The sequence below is a fragment of the Bombus vancouverensis genome, chromosome 12 (assembly GCF_051014615.1).
Source record: "Bombus vancouverensis nearcticus chromosome 12, iyBomVanc1_principal, whole genome shotgun sequence".
Classification (NCBI taxonomy): Eukaryota; Metazoa; Arthropoda; class Insecta; order Hymenoptera; family Apidae; genus Bombus; species Bombus vancouverensis.
The window spans coordinates 4,368,330-4,387,023 of NC_134922.1; the positions used below are offsets into that span (position 1 = coordinate 4,368,330).

General features: G+C 35.5%; 4 protein-coding genes across 6 annotated transcripts; 1 reads left to right on the forward strand and 3 right to left on the reverse strand.

Annotated features, from left to right (window-relative positions):
- Positions 1 to 54: 54 nt before the first annotated feature.
- Positions 55 to 1,601, reverse strand: GXIVsPLA2 (phospholipase A2 group XII). Its single transcript, XM_033341831.2, has 3 exons — positions 1,204 to 1,601; positions 545 to 612; positions 55 to 466 (listed from the first exon to the last, which is right to left on the reverse strand). The coding sequence occupies exons 1-3, from the start codon at positions 1,436 to 1,438 to the stop codon at positions 155 to 157; spliced, it is 615 nt and encodes a 204-aa protein (XP_033197722.1). The 5' UTR covers positions 1,439 to 1,601; the 3' UTR covers positions 55 to 154.
- A 780-nt stretch (positions 1,602 to 2,381) lies between these two features.
- LOC117160809 (uncharacterized) lies at positions 2,382 to 3,737 on the reverse strand. Of its 3 annotated transcripts, none has more exons than XM_033341832.2 (3): positions 3,550 to 3,737; positions 2,763 to 2,877; positions 2,382 to 2,701 (listed from the first exon to the last, which is right to left on the reverse strand). In XM_033341832.2, exons 2-3 carry the CDS (start codon positions 2,859 to 2,861, stop codon positions 2,504 to 2,506), a joined length of 297 nt encoding a protein of 98 aa, XP_033197723.1. In that variant the 5' UTR covers positions 2,862 to 2,877; positions 3,550 to 3,737; the 3' UTR covers positions 2,382 to 2,503. The 3 variants fall into 3 exon arrangements, with proteins under 3 accessions (XP_033197723.1, XP_033197726.1, XP_076479221.1); XM_033341835.2 differs by lacking the exon at positions 3,550 to 3,737 and adding an exon at positions 3,351 to 3,490; XM_076623106.1 differs by lacking the exon at positions 3,550 to 3,737 and adding an exon at positions 3,410 to 3,432.
- A 284-nt stretch (positions 3,738 to 4,021) lies between these two features.
- Positions 4,022 to 13,820, forward strand: garz (Sec7 domain-containing protein garz). Its single transcript, XM_033341804.2, has 14 exons — positions 4,022 to 4,293; positions 4,581 to 4,779; positions 6,411 to 6,638; positions 6,700 to 6,803; positions 6,865 to 7,381; positions 7,440 to 7,837; positions 7,937 to 8,114; positions 8,202 to 8,317; positions 8,416 to 8,604; positions 8,753 to 9,088; positions 9,170 to 9,378; positions 9,469 to 9,714; positions 9,833 to 12,251; positions 12,549 to 13,820. Exons 1-14 carry the CDS (start codon positions 4,174 to 4,176, stop codon positions 12,648 to 12,650), a joined length of 5,361 nt encoding a protein of 1,786 aa, XP_033197695.1. The 5' UTR covers positions 4,022 to 4,173; the 3' UTR covers positions 12,651 to 13,820.
- Positions 12,747 to 18,638, reverse strand: LOC117160807 (zinc finger CCHC domain-containing protein 24). Its single transcript, XM_033341830.2, has 4 exons — positions 17,307 to 18,638; positions 16,696 to 16,938; positions 15,709 to 15,873; positions 12,747 to 15,000 (listed from the first exon to the last, which is right to left on the reverse strand). Exons 1-4 carry the CDS (start codon positions 17,499 to 17,501, stop codon positions 14,887 to 14,889), a joined length of 717 nt encoding a protein of 238 aa, XP_033197721.1. The 5' UTR covers positions 17,502 to 18,638; the 3' UTR covers positions 12,747 to 14,886.
- Between the last annotated feature and the right edge of the window lie 56 nt (positions 18,639 to 18,694).

The window sequence follows — 18,694 nt, forward strand, 5'->3', positions numbered from 1 at the left end:
CTCGATAAAATAATATTTTATAAAAAAAAAATAATATTTGTCATGTATACAATGTAATGGTAAATACAAAACGTATTTATTTACTAGAAATTCACAAACGAGGTATGAGGGTAATTAGCATCTTACAAATGTTAAGTATTCTATAAAATTATTTCTACAATTCTCCACCAGCTTGAGCAGCTTTTTTCGGTTTCTTATTCCATTTATCTCCACAGTAGCAAGCATTCTTCTGCGCATCCATGTAACTCTTGCATCCCAAAGCAGTTGTACCGGTAAAAAGCATTTTCGCAGCAGCTTTGCACGTATTTATTATCGCAGCCGATTGATATCCATCGCAATATTTGTACAGACACCTCTTGAATTCTAAATCACATTTCTCCTTATCCAAATTACAAGTGTCATAACAAATGTCATGCGCATCACAACATTTCGTCATTTCCGTAAGAGGTAGGTACTCCTGGTTTATCTAAAATTATTAAGTCGATTAAGATTTCTTCATATATTTTGCATATATAAAAGCATGTATTTTAGAAAATTTGCCTACTTCAATTCCTAAAGAACCACATCCGTTACTTTGAGGTTTATGATTCCAATCTGGTTTCGGTGTGACCCCTGAAATCGTCACAAACTGTTTGCTTTACAATCTTTTTAAGCAATAACCAATTAAATTTAGCTACTGTTTGTCCGCGAGAAGAAGGCTAGGCAAAGGAATGTGGGTCTTATTGGTTATCTCTGATAATACCAATAAAATCGTACAGATAAGCACACATATTGGCCGAAAATGTATATCAAATAAGATTATATAGCAACACGTGATTGTAGTGAAGGAGGGAAATAGTCCCTTGCATCTATATTGTCCCATTAGTCATCTTCTCATGTACACAGTATATCGCGTTAGGTAGTTTTTGGTATAGTTAAATTCCCTTTAATGAGATATGATCGTGAATATATCTCAATACAAATTTGTTGAGGTTGTTGTAATCAAATTATATAATGTACCAAGATGGATACAAAAATTATACATACATACATATAATATATACAGGATATTATGACGTGTTATCATCGTGTCATAGTTTGACCATTGATATCGTGTTTTGAGATCGACTGTTAGCAATTGAGTGTAAAGCGTAAAATGTAAAATTTTGATGTTGGGGACTGAGTTAAAAAGTATAATGAACGAATGATAGGTTAAACATGTACCTCCTGGGCATTGAAAGATACAGTTCTCTTCCACCGCTGCATCGAACACTTCGTGTATATCCTTAATTTTCCTAGCTACGGTAATTGCATTTTCAAATAAATCTTGAAATACCGATTCTGCTGCTAATACAGCATCCTTTAAATTTGATAATAAACCAGCACCGTAGCCTGACCACGCGTAAGCCAGAAAAGTCAAAACGTAAACTAGAGCTTTCCGATATTGAGAAAAATCCATTTTTGTATAATCCTAACGCACTTACTGATACACTGTTCCACTCGTTTGTCAGGATATTTTTAGGTAAATTGACTCACATAAAGGTATACTCGATCGCGGACACGTGGTGACAAACGATGAAATAGTTCCCACAATATATGTACTTTCATCTTGTAATGTATATATGTACTTACTACTCTGTTCAATAAGTTCCAGGACTGTTTCGTTTACAAGAAACAGTCAAATGCTACAATGCTAGATATGTCTTTTCGTCCTATTCGGCTATTACACCTTTTTATAACATAATATGTGTTACCAGCTTCATATTGGTCAAATTTAAATAGTTTGCATACAGCAGTTTCTATTAAATGAGATTTAAGCTCACTCAAATTTGAAATTTATTGAGTAACACCTGAATCATTGAATTGAGTAACACCATGAATAATGGCAATACACCGGGTGATCTACGCCTCAAATTTCTATGTTCGCAATATTTTGGTTAAAAATTCAACAAATCTCATTCTGCATACACGGTACTCACGACCAGGATCCCTGCCATATTTCTCAATTTTCCCGATTTAAAACAACATTACGGAGACGTCGATTTCAATTTATTGAAGTGATAAAACAAAATTTGCAGAAAGAGTTAAATAACATCACGGAAATTGAGTTTTTAGAATGTTTTGGAACATAAAGAAAACGTCGGGAAAAATATATTGTAAGCAATGAGAGTTACTCTGAACATGACAAAGTAGAATTGATGAATAAACAAGTAGCTTGTGTTTCATCGGGCTTGCCCTAGAATTTTTTGAACAAAGTAGTACGTACATGCATATGCTCATTTAAATGAAAATTATAAATGATTTTTTATGTAAATAAGAAGTGACCACGTATTTTTTAAATTTGATTGATGGCAATTACTTCCAATTACTATTACTGTAGAAATAGAAGGATAATTATAACATTCTTTACCATGTAAATAATAGCCTTTATTAATTCGAAAAGAAAAATCAACAATACAGAATTTAAAAAGCGGAATCATAAATATTTCAGGTAATGTAGAATTGGATAGTATGAGTTAATATATTAAAACATTTTTTGTAGTTCTCCATTCTCATACAATTTTTTTACATCTGTTCCACCACCCAAGCACACTCCATTCACAAACACCCTGGGTACTGTTCTAGCTCCAGTCATTTCTCCCAATATAGATTGGATTTCATCTCCATCGTCCCTTTCATTCAATTCAATAGCCAGGTATTTTTTATTCATTTTATCAAAGACCTAGAATAAAGTCACATTAATTGAAGTTAGAATAAAAATAAGAAAATTATTTGCTTAATACCTGTTTAGCCATTTTGCAATATGGACAAGTGGTCTTAGAAAAAATCACAATGCTGTGAGATCCAATGAATTCATGAACTTGATCTTTCGTTGTAGGCATAGCGACTTCCTCTGCTCTGGAAATTGATAGATCCATCATATTAAATTGGTAAAATCGTTATTATAATAATATAACAGTACACTTGGTCTTGTATTCTAACTTCTATTTTGATTACTTATTATACATAAATTAAATTTATCTCCATGTCGTTTTGCTACATTTCTTTCAAATTAAAAATCTGCGAATTTTACTACCTGTCTCATAATTTTTTTCGCCGACTATGTAAGTTGTATTCATTTTAAGAATTATATTTAACATGTCACTAATAAAACCTAAAGAAATTTTATACATGTTCATTTCCAATTTTTAGTTTAAGATGAAATATGCATTTGATAGGCGTGAGAAAAATGATTCACTTTCTCCAGTGCGAAGTTTTCTTTTTTAGCTCATTATTTTGTTACTTAAACAAAATACTGTCACTGAAGAAATCGATTTGTTCCAAAAGAGATCAATTATTTAAATACAAAGTTTACAATTTCTGATACTTACATTTCTTGATTCTACATTAGCTTGTTAAAAAATGATACTATCATAAATTTGATACATACATACGCATATATTGCAATATAAAAAATATCGGTGTCGACTTTTCTATTTTAATGTAAAAGGTTTGATATATATATGTGTGTGTGTATGTATGCATTATATATATACACTTTTTATTTTTTTAGTGGCTAACAATACTTACAATTATTCTTTAAAACTCGTCTAGTGTTCGAACTCGTTGTACATATGGTGAATGATGATATATCTTATCCTATACTTTATATCTTATGCTATACTTATACTTTATCTTGCATTAAGATAATTATCTTATGTAATTTAATATCTATTTGTTTTTACTACTACTTGATGATATTAAAAATTTATATCCTTTTTTATTCTTCTTCCCTGATTTATATGTTTTATAAAAATTTTGTTAATGACGTTGTTTATGAACTGACATTAATAAAATAATTTCCAAACGGGAGCATGGGACTAATTTTTAGGAAGCTGTGAAATGAAAGTACTGTTTTTGAAAATTAAGGGTTCCATGAAAGTTAGCAAGCAGAATTTAAGTGTCTAAAAAAGTATTAGATAATTTATATCAATATGATTACAAGCATCGATGATTTTTAATTTATTTGCTAGGTGGTGTATAGATGGCGCAAATGCGAGTTGTAATGGCACAGTTTTGAACGCCTCTTCAAATTGACAACTCGACGACTATCGTGTTGAGTGTTCCCTTGACACTTGACGTTACAGATTATTGAGTATTTTCTAAGGTTTCTCTGGAGTAAAGATGGTCTAAAGGACAAGTGTTGTAAAAAAGATGGGCAGAATCGTAGAAATGGCCTATCCGGGAGGTGGCTTATACGTTGTCGAGGGTGAGCTCTGCCTCCTGGTAACGGCTATGAGACGAAGCGCTCGATGGTCCTCTCACTCTCATCAGGTTAGAACGATCTTTGTTATCCTAATTCTTTTTATGGGAAAACATATGTTCCATTTCGTACAGTTATAATCTTATGTCTATCAATTGAATTATTAATTATATTTACATATACGTGTGTCATTGTCACGTGGATATATTTTGACCATTATCAAGGCAAACAGGTTGTAGTAAATAGAATAGTAGTAACATATAGTAACGGATGTTAATATATTATAATGTAATTGTTTGAATTGAAATTGTTATACATTTTTGAATCTTAATCTGCATTTTTTGTGGTTATTTTCAAGGATGATGATCAGGATACTCTTATAAAAGGATTATATAGTTTAAAAGAAGCACTAAATGAGGCAAAAGATTTATCTTATTTGGAACCAGGTGTGTTTCTGGCACCATTTCTGGAAATTATAAGATCAGAAGAAACAACTGGACCTGTTACAAGCCTTGCTTTGTCTGCTGTTAATAAAATCATATCTTATGGACTCATAAGTATGTCAGAGATGGAAAGACAGCGGGATTTCCTGTCTGGAATATTGGGAAAAACCCCAATACACTAGTCCAGACTTTTACTATAGCCGCCCTTAAGTAATAAAAATAAGAAATAGTCTTAATGTTCTAATCTGATTTTATGACGATGGGTTTGGGCTCGAAGTGACATGGCGGGTCACTGGACATAGCCACGGTCACGGGAGGGACATGTACCTAACAGAGGTATGAAATGATTATATGGCTCTCCTTAAAAACAAAGATTAACCCGATAAGCGGGGACAGGAGTATATAAGGGCAGCCTCTTTTGGATTAAGAGAGTTAGAGTGTTAGAGTTGTTAGACGAATTGCCAGTACGTTGATACTTGTCCTCCCGTGGATCGTGGATTCGTTATTAAACCTGAATTCGTTGTCACCATCATCTTGACCATCCTATTACCATTATTCATAGCCTCTTGTAGTGTCCACATTCGTACTGATAAATATTGGCTACATTCGCGACGGTAAAGTAAGTAAAGGTTCATCGCCCCAAAATGCCAACCTGACTCCGACATCAGAAGTGGGATCAGTGTCGGTTATAACACTGCAAGAGCTTACGACTGATTTCGCTGCATGATGTGCAGCTATCAATTTGATTAGGGAAAAAAATCCTTAGAAAGCAGTGCCCTGAATATAATTTCAATAACGAGCGTCGAATCGATTTCTACATAGTGGAAGCATCAACTGATGGATCAAGTCATCCGGATGAGTCGTTTCCATTCCACCCCGATTTTTGGAGTCGAGTGTTCATTGATTAAAGAATCCGTAGTCTTGAGATTTTCCGGCGAAAGAACGATTGATATAGTTGTAATGTGGTGGATGAGAAATATTTGTACATCTCGACTCTTGTTCGTTGCCGGCGTTAGTGGTTTTGCATTAGAAATAAATTCGTCATGTCCTCACCGATAGTTATTTTAAAATATGATATCGCGATTGATTGTAAAATTTCAAGTCAAGGTTTTGACATAATATTACACAAAATAGCCTCACTATGTGTAAGACAAATAATTAATGCCTGTAATAAAACTGCCGAAGACGAGATCGATGTTAATGAAGTGACAATAGCGGGCAGGGTAGTAATAAAAGTCGATTAATCTTTCTTTTCGAAAATTCAAAGATTTACTCGGTACGGGTTTCCTACATACTCGCGTAAATACAGGCCAGTTAGAACTACAATTAAGTGATCCTAACATCGCCGTACAAAGAAGTTCTAATAGACTTCGCGAGGAAGAGCGCAGAAGAGTACGTGAGAGAATAAGCGAATTTATTAGAGCCAACTATCATAAGGCCTAGTAATTCGCCGTTCGCGAGTCCTATGTTACTCGCGAAGACGAAAGATGGTTCAGATAGATGATTGGTAGATTTTCGAGAACTAAATGAAAATACGGTCCCGGATCGGTATCCTTTACCCCTTATTGCGGATCAAGTCGCGAGATTGCAAAAGCAAGATATTTTATTAGTCTGGACTAGTGTATTGGGGTCCCAACGGGACGGGAAATCCCGCTGTCTTTCCATCTCCAACAAGTATATATCCCTTATTTTATTCATTAAAGATATTTTCAGAAACATGTATTAGAATATTATTGTTTTCACAGATTCTGATCATCCTGCAATAGCACAATGTGTAGAATCAATTGCAGATGCTGTTACGCATGCAAGATTTGTTGGGACTGATGCATCAGGAGATGGGGTTGTTTTAATGAGAATACTCCAGGTCTTGAGAGCTCTTATGCTATCACCAGCTGGAGATTATCTTTCGAATGAAAGCATTTGTGAAATTATGCTCAGTTGTTTTAGAATATGTTTTGAATCACGCCTCAGTGGTAAGGATTCTCAACATATTAAAATTTTTCCTTAATTTCAACAATGTTTCTTTGGTTACAGAATTATTAAGGAAAGCAGCTGAACATTGTTTGAGAGACATGGTGCAACATCTTTTCACTCGACTACCCCAATTTGTAGATGATACTAGAGTCTTGAATATGAAAGTAAGTTAATAAATACGTCAGTGAAATATAATATTTTGATATGTTATGTGTACCTTTTCAGAAAATGAGAACAAATAATATGGAAAATAGCCGTAGTAAAAATAGAAGAAATAAAAGTCACTCAAAACAGAAAGCAAGGCAGAATACAGATAGTGCAGGGGATATTGAAAGTCAACATATTGATATTCCAAGTCCAACTGATAGAGTTAGACCAGGTTGTTTGACAACACCGGTTACTTCGGCGGGAAATATTGTTGATATGCAAGGTTCTTTGGATCAAGGTAGTGCTGAAAAAGCCGAAGAAGAAAAGAATGAAAACAAGGATCATAATAAAAAGGACTTAAATAATATAAATAATACCACCAAGCAGGAAGATGGATCGGATGCAAAAAGGGCGAAAGAAGATTTAAAGGATATCAAAGAATGTAAAGAAAATATTAACGAAATAGAGGATAAAACAAGCATTGTGAATGATAAAGAACAAGTTTTACAGAAAGTAGATAAAAGCATGGAAAATGCAGAAATAGATGAACACAATCAAACTAAAAAAGTAAATTTATTAAAGGAAGGAAATCAAGGTACTTATATTAATTTTTTTTAATTGCAGTTTTAATTATCACTTTTTTGGTTTTGCAGAAAATCTAAAAAAATCAGTCGACGACGAGAAAAATGTGGAATTAATAAAATCTCCGACAGGAAGTGTAGAGGATTTATTGGTAGATGAAAATTCAAGTAGTGCGAACAATGTATCTAAAGCCAAAGAATCTGAACAAGTCGAAGAATATATAAATGCGCAAGGAGTTCGTTTTATGCCACATCAACAATTAGCACCGTATGGTGCTCTATGTGTCCGTGAATTATTTAGGTTTCTTGTGTCTTTGTGTAATCCCCTTGATAAACAAAATAGTGACGTTATGACACATCTTGGGCTCACTTTACTACAAGTAGTCTTAGAAACAGCTGCCGATTATCTTTCCAATTTTCAGTCGTTATTGGTGCTTGTGAAAGATGATCTTTGTAGAAATCTTATCTTGGTAATGATGATGCAGTAATCATTCATATTTATTTTTGTTAATTTTACTTGGAAATAGGAATGTAAAAAGCTGTATAATAATTATAATTGTATTTACCAGCTTCTTGGCACAGATCGATTGCCGATCCTTGCAGTGAATTTGCAAGTATCATTCTTGTTATTTGAATCGCAAAGGGAACATTTGAAATTTCAAATGGAGCATTATATAAGCAAATTGATGGAAATAATAAGTTCAGATTCGAATAGGATATCATATGAACAACGTGAACTAGCTCTCGGTATGGATATCATATATATTATTAGTTATAGTTTGTGGAAGTTTACCTGCAATTATGTAATGGAAATTCAACTTTCCTTAATTTTAGAGGCCATTGTACAATTATGGAGAATACCCGGTTTACCAGCAGAATTGTACTTAAACTACGATTGCGGATTATATTCTACTAATTTATATGAAGAATTAATGAAACTTTTGTCAAAGGTATACAATATATTGATTCCAATATGCGAAACAGATATAGATGTTTATTAAATATATCTTTTTTATTAAAAATTGCACTCGATATATTTTGTTATTAGAATGCTTCAGCACTAATAGGTAACATGCAGAATATGCAATTCGTTTCCTTGGATGCCATATTTACATTGATCTCTGGAATGGCAATCAGATGTAAAGGCTACAAAGAATTGTGTAAACCGTCTCGGCATAGTGCATCACCAAATCTTCCAACACGAGAGGAACTGCTGGCTATAAAGGCAAATAAGCGGGTTTGTATTTAGTTAATTACGTTTTAAAATAAACCTTGTATTTTTTGTTCTTTTTTCTCCATTTCGTTCCGTTCTTATTTCATCTTTTTCTATTTCTTCTTTTCTATTGTTAAGAAAAATTTTATAAGTATGTATTCTTCCCATACAGTGGTTGGTACACGGTACGGAAAAATTTAATGAAAATCCGCGAGAGGGAATCGCTAAACTTACAGAACATGGTCTTCTGGGTGGAAGTCCAGGTAATCCTGATCCAGAGAAAGTAGCCAAATTCTTGAAGGAGAACCCTGGACTTGACAAAAAAGCTATTGGAGAATATATTAGTAAAAAAGAAAATAAAAGCGTTTTAAATTGTTTCGTTCATAATTTTGATTTGAAGGATATGCGAATCGATCAAGCTCTACGACTTTATCTGGAGTCTTTCAGACTTCCTGGTGAAGCTCCACTTATTTCTTTGTTGCTTGAAAAATTTGCAGAACATTGGCATGTAAGTCTGGTATTCCACATATTACGTATATAATATAGTATAATGAGTTAAAATATAAAGAATCTTCTGTTTGATCTCTAGGACAGTAATGGAAGGCCGTTTGCATCAGCAGATGCTGCATTTACTTTAGCGTATGCTGTAATTATGTTAAATGTTGATCAACATAATTACAATGTAAAGCGACAAAACAATCCTATGACTGTCGACGAATTTAAAAGAAATTTAAAAAAGGTGAACGGCGGTGCTGATTTCGATCAAGGAATGCTTGATGAGATATATGCTTCTATAAAGTAAAATTACTTTCCTTTATGCTCTTTAACAATAATTATTATGGTATTTAGTGTTTACGAATAGTTTGTATATTATACGTCTTTTGTTAGAGGTGAAGAAATCGTGATGCCTGCTGAACAGACTGGGTTGGTCAAAGATAATTACTTGTGGAAAGTTCTATTACGCAGAGGCGTCGGTCTTGAAAGTTTCTACTTAAGGATTGGGAATTGTGGTGAATTTGTGGATAAGGAACTAGCTGAAGAAGCATGGGCTCCTATTATAAGTGCGCTTTGCAGAGCGTATGACAAAGCGCCCGATAGATCGTTACAACGTCGAGTCGCTGAAACTTTCTACCTGTTTGTTTCATATATCGATTAAATTAAATTAAATTAAACTGAGATTAAGATATCGTAATAAAAAATAGGAATATATTGGTAATAACGATAAAAACGCATGTTTTTATTTATGTTGCAGTTGCGCTTCAATTAGTGCTCATTATGGGATGACCAGTGATTTGGATACTCTTATAGTAAGTTTATGCAAGTTTACTGGTCTGGCGACTGGTGGTGAGCCTGATCAAGTAGTTTTACAACTGGGTGGAAGTAGCAGGTGTCAATTAGCTGCACGTACACTGTTCAAAATTACTCATATACACGGGGATGTAATAAGAGCGTCGTGGAAAAATATCATCGATTGTCTGCAATCGTTATACAAGGCAAGACTATTGCCGAAGAGTCTGACTGAAGGAGAAGATTTTATCGATCCATCTGGGAAGATATCGTTACTTCGAGAACCTATTACACCTAAACCAGCTCCGGTGGATCAGGGAATATTATCTAGTTTATATTCCTATATAGCAATGGATACCTCACGCATGTCTCATCCAGCGGAAACGACTGCAAGAAAAAGAGCTGCAGAATTTGTTGGGACTTGCTATCTTAAACAAATTATCGAGGAAAGCAAATTCTTGCAAGTCGAATCGCTTCGGTCTCTTGTCGGTGCTTTGGTATTGCCAAATTCTCATGACGAAGATGTATCTGTATTTTTGCTGGAATTATTGTTGGAAGTAACTATTCAAAATCGTGATAGAGTAGCGTGCATTTGGCCAGTAGTTCAAGGTTATCTAGATGGACTATTAACAACAGCTGCACGTGAAAATCACCCATACCTTTTGGAACGAGTGGCTGTTGGAATGTTGAGATTAGCGATTAGGTTACTACGAGGAGAAGAATATGCGTGCACCGTTTTGCCTCCTTTGTTGCCCTTGGCTCATCTGCCTTCTTCTACGAGTACACCACTCGCGAGACAGATCGCGTACGGTTTGTTCGAGTTGCTTAAAACTGGCGCCGCTAATATTCACAGTACGGAAGATTGGAAAGTGGTGTTCAATTTGTTGGAGTGTGCAGGTGCCGGAGCGTTGCTGCCAAAACAATCGAACACCGTACTGGATGAAGCAACCAATTCTAGAACATCGATATTGGATCCTAGACCGATTAGTCCTGTGCCTGAATGGGTACTAGTGTCTCCAACAGGGACGGAAGCACCGTTGCCTGTTGCTGCCGATACGATAGTCTTGGACCGCGATTTACAACCTCACGACCCTGCTGCGTTTGTTAAATGCTGTGAAAGCTTAACGTTTCTAGTCAGAGATGTGGCTCATGTAACTCCATTTAACTTCGAATTATGTATTCGTTGCGTGAGGACATTCGCCGAAGCAGTCCTTCAGTGTTCGGGAAAAAGGAACAAAGTACTCAGTCCAATTGATGAACCTGTTGCTGCAGCTACCGCTGCTACCTATCAACAGAGTCCTATACAATTGCTGGATCTGATGCACACGCTTCATACCAGGATCGCCCAAGTATTTCGATGGTGGGCAGAAGAAGGGAATGGTACAGAAAATGTTTCATTATGGTTACACGTGTGGAGGCCTTTGTTGCAAGGAATCGCGAGGTTGTGTTGCGATGCTCGCAGACAGGTACGCACAGCAGCTATAACATATCTTCAAAGTACCCTACTTGCTCACGACTTAGCACAATTGTCAGCAGTGGAGTGGTCTCAGTGTTTGGAACAGGTTCTGTTTCCTCTACTGGCTCAGTTACTTGGACCAATAGCATCGAATGATCCTATCGGTGTAGAGGAGACAAGAGTGAGAGCAGCCATGTTATTATCAAAAGTGTTCCTTCATCATTTGAATCCGTTGTTAACCCTTCCTGGATTTTTACCACTCTGGCTTACTGTGTTAAGTTTACTCCGTGCTTATATGCATGCCGATAATAGCGAACTTCTTTTCGAAGCCATACCGGAATCGTTGAAGAATATGTTACTGGTCATGTCTTCCGCTAATGTATTGGCTCCAACATCGAATCTGTGGACTCCAACTTGGAGGACGATCGATGCATTTTTACCTAATTTGAAGGCAGAATTATTCCCAGAACCACCGGTTATCCCAGTTGTACCATCCTCGTCTGAATTGCCTCAGACACAACAAACTTCACCAGTAATCAGTTTGATCGAGCAACAACAACCATGTTTTCCCGGGTCCATAGCACCACCTCAACCGAAACCCAACGTATCAGCCGATGATACACATTATAATCGGCCCTCATCAATCGTTATCGATTCCGAAGATATGTCAGCAATAGTGGCATCGACGATACCAAAAGTATCGAATGAAGAGAATTCTGAATGTTTATCAAAGTCGATTATTTGTGGAAATAAGGATTTAGAGAAGGCTACAACAGTAAATGTGAAGAATGAATACGAAGAACGGAGACAGCAGCTGCAATATCAGCAAGCATTATTACATTCGCAATCTGAACAACATTTACCATATAATCAAGAAATAGAACACGCTGGAGCGCTAAATTCTTCTCTCCGTACAGATACATCTCAGGTAAAATTTATTACGTTCTACCTTTCCTTTTTTCTCTCCTTTTATCTTGTTCACGAATCGTTTGCCACGGTATTTGAAATAATTCTGGTAACTTAAGAAAGAAATGTTTCCAACAAAAGTTTATTGGTAATAATGATACTTTAACATTTTTTTTGCGTCAGTATATTCTTCATTTGATATCAGTGAATTTTTGAAACGTGTCTGAACATCTGACACGTCTGAAACATTTTTCTCTTAATTGATCAGAAAGTGGCAACAGTTATACTTAGTAAATGTAACCGAGTATTTTCTTTACAGACGATGACTGTAGATTCCGCAGCAACAACAATGTTCAATTCTGCAGCATACTTTACTGAAGATCCGGCAGCGGATCGATTATTTGCCGTGACTAATCCTTGACCACTGTATATTTATTATGTATATTGTATCATTGCTATTCCAGAAGAGAAATTTTTGGGCGAAGTTTTAGCGAAAGGGAGATTAGTACACGTTGCAGTAGATGAACCTTTGGTTTCTTGTATATTTTACATTACGATATATTAATAATAATATATAATGATGCATTTGATATTATTATTAATATATACGTATACATAAACATTGTATACATTATACGTATATATACATAAATAATAATAATGTGTGTGATGCGATATCGTATTTCGTGAAATTTCGTTATCTTCATAATCATCTTTATGAACGTTTAGTTCTTTTAACCAATGTATCATTATGTATTGATATACCGGAATACGACGCGCATTACGATATCGTTAATAATATTATTATAAACTGTTTCTAGACGAACGAGTGGTGGTAAATCAGTTAAAATTCTTGCAACTGTACGAAAATAATTACAAATTAATCTACTGCTTGTATCTCGATACTTGGAGGGCTGAAAATCATAGAGGTTTAGATCAATCCATAGCGTTCTGTGTTTATTATCATAACAATTTCACTACATTTTTCTAATCAAAGTATATTATATTTTAATTAAAATTATTAAAATAAATATTGAAACGTACCCTAACAAAAAAGATTTTTTCTTGAATCTTTTATGATAATTGATGGGATGATACTTTCAAGAGTTTCGATACTTGGCTAAATCCAAATTCCCGAAATCTTGACCTACACTGATATGGTTTTCAGCCCGTCATGTATGCATCGATACGTACAGTTTGCAAGACGAGGATTCATCCTTCTTGATTTACATCTTTTTTCCATTCCTTTACATTTTATGTATGTACATATGAATATGTAAAATCTGAGATATCTGGGGTCAAGGTTCGAACCAATTTCGCGTGTCACTACCTGACACGATTGTGATTTCCGTGGTTCGATTACGAATAATCACTTTGTACATACTTGTTATATCTTGATTATGATATATGAATTTCTGTAAGCTTTGTAACATGTTTGAGACACAGTTACAAGAAATATTTTACGAGGTAAACTTACACCCCAACGCTACCCCAACGCTTGACTCAAGTAGACAATGTAATTGAGAAATGCGTTAAATAATGTTCGAAGCAGCCGTGCTGCTTGACTTTTTAAATATAGGAGAAACCTATATATCCATGTTTCTTATTTCGCAGACTTATAGATACGTGTATGTACGCGCACGTTCAGCGTCGAGACAGATTTAGAAACAGTTTCGTAAACGAGGTATAAATCAACATTTTCCTTGGATTTTCTTTCCTTTATCCTTTCAATTTCTTCGACATTAGTGTAGCACACACATGTTTATATGTAGGTCTTTTACTTGAACGTACGCGTTGATGACGCATGTATGCGAGTAAATTATCGTATAATTCTGAACGTGAAGCAGCTATAATTAGTTGGAGACACAATCGTTCTAGATTCTAGATTCTAGAATATTCGTAACTGTGGTTGATTTCGGTCCTCTGTTCGCGGATGCCTGTTCACTTTACGTTTTTTATTCTGCACAAGCAACCTAGATATTCAACTTATTTTTAAATATTTGTCCATTTTTCACATGTTTATGTCTCTCTGTTGTACATGATTGTATAGAAAAATACAAGATCAAAGACATTTTAACGCTTTCATGTTTTTAGTATCATTTATCGTGGCGATGCGATGGTACATAGCTTAGGTTTATTATTTTTCATTAAAAGAGAATTTCGTATAAAATTAGTATTTGGTGTACAGCAGACGTTCGATGTACCAAACGTGGAGATATAGAGCAATTATAAAATTAGTGGAAGGCTAAAATTTATACATGGGAATTACACCGCGTAGATCGAGTAAAAAGTCGGATGCAAGTCGCAAGATCGACTAACGATTAAAATTTACAATTTTCGTCGACCGCATAGGTAATTAGAGATAAATAGTCATATTTTTACGCAATTGGTCCGAAATTTGTTAAAATTGTTTAGTCCCAATGCATTATCGTTAGACTGCGGATATTTATACAAACTTATATTTCTATGAATATAATCAACAAGATGAAATTTAAGTAGAAAATTGTATTACCTACTAGATACTATAGAAAGTATTTTGGATACTTTATATATTTTTGCATATTATACTCATTTCGTGCATTCTTGCGCCTTCGAATTTCTCATAAATGTATAAAAATCCTCAATCTAATTATCACCACAATGTTGTTTTTGGTTTGCTACTGGTCCCTTCGGCAATAGTATCCGAGTGTTTTACATTTCTGACAAAGGTGTTGCGGATGAACTTTACTCTGGTCGGATACGTCCAATCCGTCTGGCTTCTCTAATGGTCTCTGGAAACACGGAAAACGTAATGAGATTACGAAACGTAATTGTGTTGGTGCATAATGAATATATGACGTAGCGCTCAGTGAACGCTTGGTTATTCGATTTACTTGCCAGTTTGGCAGAAGACAGTTTTAGTACGAATTTAATGCATATTACCAGTCGAAACTACATTTATATTTTAACGCTATTGCGTCGTTAGAGTCAACGCATACGGAATTTGTCGGAAAAGAAATGTTACGTTGGCTTCAAAGCAAGTTTTCCCTTGGCGACCGTTCGCAATCCTGAAACTCTATTGCTAGCTTTTGTTTACTTGCACTTGCACTTGTTTGCTGAGTATTTATTTTCTCTTTTAAATAGAATCTCGATAAATATGCGCTTACGTTCAGGTCACGGGACACTTTGATAGAATGAATGATTTAGAAAATGATCATCTCTTTATTTTTGAGATTTTCTCCACTTCCGATATTAGATACAATAAACTACAAAAGTTTTATGAATATAATTCTATACATTATACAAAACATTTAGAAATTTCGTTAGCACTTAAAAAAATCGCCAACAGCGTTTTTTAAAAATATTTTTATGAGTTTCTTAGTATGCTTTTTCGAATCATATCAAAGAATAGCTGCGATTCTATCCTCAATCGAATGGTTTATTACAAGTGTATTTAAATAAGTGTTCAATGATTTATAATCGGTAGTATACATTCTCACCTGTTTATGAGGATAAACGTTTATATGACATTTGATGCACTCTTGGCCCATATTAGCCCAACTGTTCCCCGACATCCATTTACGCTTGCATTTGGGACATTTGTACTCTCCAAAGCATCGTTTCTTTCCTTGGTACGGTGTCAAACCCTCGCCTTTTGGACGTGCCTGGAATGGGTATTCATTTCGAAGATTATTATTCTATGCTTAGTTATCGATAGTTATCGGTGACGGGAGCAAGTGAAGCGAAGTGATTCGTGTAATTCATTTTTTGAACGTTTGATTCACGTATAGTAGAACTCTATTTGTTCGAATCCATCTGATAGTCAAGATCATATAAGCAAGGTGTTTCAAAATATTCAGGCAAATATTCAGAAGCATTAAATACTCATCAAAACACACAAAAGAATCTTGATAAACACGAGTTTAAATATCATTAGCTTCAGAGTTATAAAACGGAGTTCTCAATTATAAGCCTGTAACAACATAAGAGATTTTATCGCGTGAAGAGGATTTTCCAAACTGTAGCGTAGGCACACAGCCAGTAATATGTTGACAACGATTAAGAGATTGAAATAGTGAAATGTAATTTTGGAAATAGTGGAAAATCGAAATGAATTCGTAAAATTAGCTTAGAAGAAAGAGGTGTGCAAAAGGTTGAGGAGAATCTCGTCACAACTTTGTTTACTACTCTTTTATAGAATCACCAAATTAATTGGGCATTAATTAATATTTCGTTCAAATAAAACGTGTTAATAGGTGCAAGCATGAGAAAGTCAGCCTCAAAAGGTTGGAAATACTATATGACACGTTTCATGAAATATTCATGACGGTGTTATTACTCGGATCTATCCAAGAACATTATATATCTATACATAGCCAATGAAGTTACGTTGATACGTTTTGATTGTTACGAAGATCACATCTTGGATCGTTTTTGATTGAGAAATACGCACATACGAACACACACGAATACACACATACACACACCTGCGGACAGTCTTTGATGTAATGACCTTTCTTGAAGCATAGGTGACAGAGGTAACTAGGTGGTGGCCTTTTGGTTGGTTTTCTATCTAGTAGCCCCATTTCTCTGAAACGATCCGCAAGCTCGCCGATATTATCCGCAAAGTTGCTTCCTATCGCGCAACAAGGATCAAGTGCGCTACGATGCGTATGAGTTTGCGACGTCGCCGTTGAAAAACCACTCCATATCGTCGGGAAAAGTTTGCTCTGGAGTCACAATCGGTCATCGTTCTATCAATTGTCATTAAAAGGTTATTTTGCCAAAGTCAATTTCACGAAGGTGTAAAAGTATTCTGAATTTATAGGGGCTTAGTGAATTATATTTATCGGGCGTGAATTTATAGTTTGAAACTATAGTACATGATCGATGTTTCAGTTGTTTTATTATAAAAAGGTAGATTATATTAAGGAATAAGAAACGCGTTAACGTAACATTTCGTTTATGAAAGGTTTCTATAAGTGTTTAAATATTTTCGTGGACCATCGTATCAATGGAAAGGCATTTGATCTTTTTTTTTTATCAAAAACAAATGCAAGAGAGAAACACAGAGACAAAAAGAGAGAAATTGTAAAACCTGATCTCGTGTTTGAGCAGAATTCTGATCGGCGATTGCCAGGTACACCCAATTGAGCAAATGGGGCGAGTAGTGTGGTTGGTGGATCGGCTTCTGACCTTGGCTACCGGCAGCGTTCATAGGTCCAAGGCCAAGCTGAGGCGATTCCTGTGGCTGTAAATGTTGAATCGCCGGCGTTGGATGGCAAGCGGCCATGCTTAGGAATTTACCGTTGTTCCACGAGATTCTCGATTCGAATTATCACCTTTTCGAGCATGTTCGAGGAATGTCTAAACGACATTTTCCCAATGCAGTGATACTGTTCATTCTTACCGATGCATCTTCGTATCGAACGTCTTCACAAACTACCGACCCGAAGAACTTTTGGTACACCACTGGCAACCCTGTGCTGACTATTTCGTTTAAAAATACGAATTCGACGTTTCGTTACATTCTCAGCAGCCAGTTGTTCCTCGAGATTAATTTTACATCAGACACTGAAATCTGCATGTACTGTCAACGAATAGTATGTTAGCGAGTAATACTTTTTTTTTAGACGATGTCGTAGCGATGCACGTTAGAATTAAATATCAAATATCAACAACTCTGAAGTCTCTCACTTTCGATATATTTTTTCCATTTTCACGAAATACGTCGCGTTATATTGCGTCATACATGTTGGCGAGAAGAGTTCCCATTTAGCCTGATATAGATCGGAGCAACGAGTTTTGCTAAATCATTCAGGCTAAACGAACGCAAATAATTTCACCCAGTTTTGCCTTACGCTCTTGTATAATTTCGCTCTCATGTAAGTTCATTCTCTCATCTTATACCTACATGTGTAAGTAGGTTTCATACGGGCGATTTACCTAATGTTACGTGTTTTAACGTACGAGGTAAATTATTTTTTCGTTTTCACTAACTCATGTTCCTTTTTATCCTTGATTTTGCCTTTACTCTCGTTTTGTACAATTACTCTCGATTAAGTTGCAGGGTTTTTCGATTACCTTTCATTAACGAGCATTTATCTCACTATCTGTGCTTCGACATTCGTTATCGTTGCTCGTTGTCGATAGTGACGATGGCAGATGCCGATGGTGGATGCCGATGGTGGATGCCGATGGTGGATGCCGATGGTGGATGCCGATGGTTGACGGTGATGTTGATGACGCTACTCCTTTCCTATGTTTCTTTTTCTGTCTCAATCGATTAGCCGGAAATTATTGAATTTTTGCGGATGATAAGTCGAGGATAAATGAGGCCGCGGTGAGTATTGAAAAAGCTACTTCTAGGAGGCGATTTCACGAAAAGCGTACTTCCGCAGTCGGCGACTATGTTCGTCCACGGAGGGTCTGCCTCTAGTCTGAACATCGACAATGTTCCGCGAGCAGCGTATACGTAAAAACGCA